This window comes from Solanum pennellii, chromosome 12 (genome assembly GCF_001406875.1).
Source record: "Solanum pennellii chromosome 12, SPENNV200".
NCBI lineage: Eukaryota > Viridiplantae > Streptophyta > Magnoliopsida > Solanales > Solanaceae > Solanum > Solanum pennellii.
The window spans coordinates 62,648,826-62,653,908 of record NC_028648.1 but is presented as its reverse complement, the minus strand read 5'-3'; the positions used below and the strand labels follow the sequence as shown (position 1 = coordinate 62,653,908).

General features: G+C 29.6%; 1 protein-coding gene and 1 pseudogene across 1 annotated transcript; one reads left to right on the top strand and one right to left on the bottom strand.

Moving 5' to 3' along the window:
- Window positions 1-1,997: 1,997 nt before the first annotated feature.
- LOC114075346 lies at window positions 1,998-2,622 on the bottom strand (annotated as a pseudogene).
- A 1,370-nt stretch (window positions 2,623-3,992) lies between these two features.
- Window positions 3,993-4,775, top strand: LOC107006472. The gene is made up of 2 exons (XM_015205019.1): window positions 3,993-4,078; window positions 4,163-4,775. Exons 1-2 carry the CDS (start codon window positions 3,993-3,995, stop codon window positions 4,773-4,775), a joined length of 699 nt encoding a protein of 232 aa, XP_015060505.1.
- The last annotated feature ends 308 nt before the right edge of the window (window positions 4,776-5,083 follow it).

Below are 5,083 nucleotides of genomic sequence, written 5' to 3'. Positions count from 1 at the left end.
TTAATAGTATATATCTCAACAGGAACAACCACAAAGCTTGTGTTGATTTATGATCACGTGAGAGTACTAGCTAAGTACAATTTACTAGCCTTCTTTATAAGTTTCCAAGAAACAAATCCTACAAATGAGCTCTTGCTTGAAAGTAGGAGCAGTATTTTTTTCTTCTAGTTAATATCTCACTCTTAATCTTCAAATCTAATTACCATCTAGGAGTAGCATATTGTTAACTTTCAATCTTGAATAATTTTTTTGCTTATATTACTATCTGCTGTTTGGGAAAAAAGTAATTACTATTTCACTTGCTTTTTGCCCTATATTATAAATTTTAACTTTATTTGCAGTCACAATTTTCTCGACGACTAAATTTTGTTTCTAAATATTTATCATTCTTATTAAAATAGCTATTCACAATATTTTTCATTTAAAAAATCAAAACATAATCAATTGATTATTCCTTCCTTTACCCTTGGTCATAAATATAAAAAGATATTAATATGATAAAAAAATATCATATCGATAAAATTAATAAATAAGGATAGTAGGGAATATCTTTGACATTAGTGTTCGAAGTCCAAAAACACCTATTTTGAAAATTGTATTAGTTTTTCTCTAAAAAAAGGAAAGTATTTGACAAATCAATAAAATTATTATTGAATAAAACCAAAAACAATTTTTGGTTGTTGAAAGGAAACTAAAAATTACAACCTCTTAAAGAAAAGAAATTGGAAAATTATTGTTACAAGACCAAAATATTCTTTCATATTTACATATTTACCCATTTATCCCTTGTAAATTAATGAACATATCTCATAACTTTTGGTAAAAGTTTCATTTAAAAATTTCATTTTTCTATAGTAATTTATTATCATTACTTTATATTTGATATTTTAAATATATTAAAATAATCACATTAAAATTTTATCAATATGTAATGTACTTTTTGACTTTTTTATTTATAATAATGATTGAAAAATTAAATCTACAAATTTTAATTCAACAAAAACTAAAACTTTGCTTAATTTTTTTATAATAGATATTTAAAATAATTTCTATCTATAAAATAATTTCATATTAAAAATACATAGATAATTGTCCTTTTTTAAAATTTGACACTTAAAAACATTATTGAAAATAAATCTTAGTCAAACATCTTATCAAAAGCACTTTTCAAATAAGTTAACCAAATATAAATTTAAAAAATTTAAAAAACATTTTTTCCTAAAAAAACTATTTTAAAAAAATTAATTCTAAAAATAAGCCAATTTAGGTAACAATACCAAAGATTCCTAGCTTTCAGTATTAAGTGGGTCAAGCATGAATGCTAGCAATAAATAATAGTCATTTTATTTAAACAACTCTAAGCCTATTCTAGCTCATCTTCCGTTCGGTTCTCTTTTTCCATTTAAGTTTTGTAATCAATAAAGTATCAAATTTTCATAAAGATTATATACGAGGAATATATTTGCAGTAACCTCTCAAGAAATGTTGTACTAATTGATTTAAATGTTATTTCTTGTATTTTGTATATATATATATATATATACATATATATATATATATATATATGTTAGNTATATATATATATATATATATAATAAGAGAATATATCTTAAAATATTAGTACAAGTATACAATAACTAGGAGAGAGTAACTTACTTACATACAATCTATACTCAAAAAAAAATTAGAAAAAGGAATCTAAAAAACCAACATTTCGATAGAGAGAGAAGTTTTCAAAATCTTTTTAATTTCAGAATTGGGAAATAAAAAATAAAGAAGCAACATCCATTTTGAAATGGTTGGTAATAAAATCTTATACTAGAATACCAATAAAAGAACTCTATAACAATCTATGCTAAAAGCATTTGCATGTAAAATTGGCGATAAATTTTACTCAAACTAATAGCAAAAAATCCAGTGAGTTCTTTCTTATAAGGTAAATATGATTTTCTCCTATTCTGATCACCTTCTCTATTTCCTACATAATACAATGTCTGCTAAGAAGTCGTTGCCGGTGAACCCTTCTCTCCTCCACTGGTTTTTGCCTGCTTCAATTTTTCGGCCGTCTTCACCATCGCAGTTGAATTTTTTTATTTTTCTTTTCTTGTGAGAAATACAAAAATGTCCTCTTCCGTATCTTCGCTACTACTCCGCTGTAACAGATTTCGAATCCTCAGCCATCGCTTCGTGACAAAACCTGTTGATTTTTTTCTTGCATTCTCCTGGTAATGGCTAGCTTATCTTCGACTTCGACATACAGTATGTTCCGGCAGGTATCTTCTTTATTTCTTCTGCATCCGACGATGTCGTTGATTCATTATTTTTACAAAAAAAAATCATCAATGGGATTAGAATTGATTTATCCATCAAATCCGAATCGCTAAGCGATAGATCGCGGTTCAAAAGAGGGTAAATTGACTGCTGGAATTTAGTTTGATCTTCACAGATGAATTCCACAATTGATTTATCCGAATTCTCAGAGACTAAAGAGAATTCAAAATCTTCTTCTCTATGGTTCTCCTTTGCCTGAGATTCATCGAAGAGTTTTGCAGCGATATCCGAAGAAAGTCCATAAATTTTAACACTGAGGCACAAATATTCGTCTTCTCCAACATTCTTCATATTTGTTTTAAGTGAGAGAGAATTGTGTTTTTTATTCTAATCTTCTGTTGTGGTGCTGAATTTTATTTATAGGTGTTGCGAAAGTGTACTTTCCTCGATGGAAAAGAGACTAGAATTACAAATGTGCTTCCACAATTTCTATCAACTTGGAAAGTTATTAAATATATTTGTAAGTTCATTTGTAGTTACCTTCTTTTATTTTTTTCATGTATATATATATACTTTTCATGTGGTGGGTTTTAAAATGTGAAAATGGAAAATAAAGAGTTGTTATTTTTATGAAGAGTTGTGACTTTGATTATTGATTGCGTTTTTTTCTGAAAAGTTGTGACTTTTATGAAAAGTGGTGACCTATCCCAAAGATTGCGACTTTTATGAAAAGTTGCGACTTTTATTAAAGGTTGTGACTTTTATAAAAGGTTGCAACATTTAGGAAAGGTTGCGACTTTTATGAAAGGTGGTGACCTTTCTGATAAGGCACAATAAGAATGTTTTTCACACTACCCTTTGTTTCTATAAATTGAGGATTTCACTCTCATTTTAATAAAATAATTTTTCTAGACTTCTTCTATTACTAAATGTAGTGTTCAAAGTATACTTTACTGCCAAGTAAAATTTCATAAATTTCTGTGTCAAGTCAAAATGTGACAAGTAAAATTGATCGAAGGAAGTATTAGGAGAATTAATAGTTAAGGGATTTAGGTTGGTGATAAAATCCTATACTAGAATACCAAAAAAATAACTCTATAACAATTTATGCTAAAAACCATTTGCATATTAAAATGGTCGATAACTTTTACTCAAACCAATAGCAAAAAATGCATTGAGTTCTTTTCTATAAGGTAAATATGATTTTCTCCTATTTTTATCACCTTCTCTATTTCCTACATAAAACAATGTCTGCTCAGAAGCCGCCGCCGGTGAACCCTTCTCTCCTCTGTTGGTTTTTGTCTGCTTCAATTTTCCAGCCTTCTTCACCAACCCACTAGAATTTTTTTATTTTTCTTTTCTTGTTAGAAATACAAAAATGTCCTCTTAATTACCTTCACTACTACTCCGTACTGGAAATTAGTTAGTTATTATATTCATTTAGTTAGTTTGTTTGTATAGTTAGTTACATTGATTAATGTGTAGTAACTAAATTCTGTTTTAGGATATATATATATATATACAAAGAATTGTACCCTTTGTAATATTAGTATGAAAATTCAGTTTGAATAGAATTCTTTTCCTCTCAACTCTTCTTCCTCTCAACTCTTCTTCCAAATTAGAACATGGTATCAGAGCCGTGAGTCTACAACATCAGATTCACGTTTTTTTTTCTTTTCCGCCATTGTTGAGTTTGATAATCATTGTTGAGTTTCAGAGCCATGGTATCAGAAGTTATCGCAAGTTCAAGTTCAAGTGTTTCAGCAGATACTATTGAAGAAATTGAGAAGAATCGCAATCATCCTCTGTGCATACACCCTTCAGATACTCCAGGTAGTGTATGAACTTCAGTTCAACTCACAGGAACTGAAAACTACTCGTTATGGAGCAGGTCGTTGATGATCAATTCGCGTGCAAAGAGCAAATTAGGCTTTGTACTTGGATCTTGTCAAAAGTCAGATTATAAACCTGAATTAGGGGAACAATGGGAGAAGTGTAATGCGTTTGTGTTGGCTTGGATTATGAACACAGTTTCTAAGGAGTTGTCGAGTGGGATTGTGTACGCATCAGATGCAGCCATGGTTTGGGCAGATCTGAATTTAAGATCTAACAAGGTTGATGGTTCAAGAAGTTATCAACTTCATCGAGAAATATGTACTCTTCATCAAGGTAATCTTACAGTATCAACTTATTTCACAAAATTGAGACTGTTATGGGACGAATTTGATGTGTTGGTACCTCCTCCTACTTGTGATTGTGATAAATCAAAGATGTATATAGATCATTTAAAGTTTTTGCGACTGTTTGCTTTTTTGATGGGATTAAATGAAATATACATCCATGCAAGAAGCCAAATCTTGATGATGAATCCTCTTCCAAATGTAAACAAAGCATATGCTATGATAACTTCTGATGAAAGTCAGCGTATGACTGCTGTGAATAGAGTTGGTGGAGATATTCATGAGTCGATGGCATTGTATTCTAAAAAAATGATGATTCTGTAATGCAATATAATAAAGGAAAAAATGTTAGTGGTAGTTATGATCCTATGGCAATGTATGTTGGACGAGGAAGCTATGGAAATACAGGAAATAGTAGCAATTTTAAACAAAAGAAGAACTGGCATTTGGTATGTGATTACTGTAAGTTGCATGGTCATACAAAGGATATATGCTTTAGATATTGGATATCCACCAGATTGGAAATTCAAGAAGAAATTTGGACCTGGTCAAGATGTGCAAAATGCAGGGAAAGAAAATCATGCATATGTTGATAGTCAGATCAGAGATGAATTTGAGTCTGTGCAGGGATT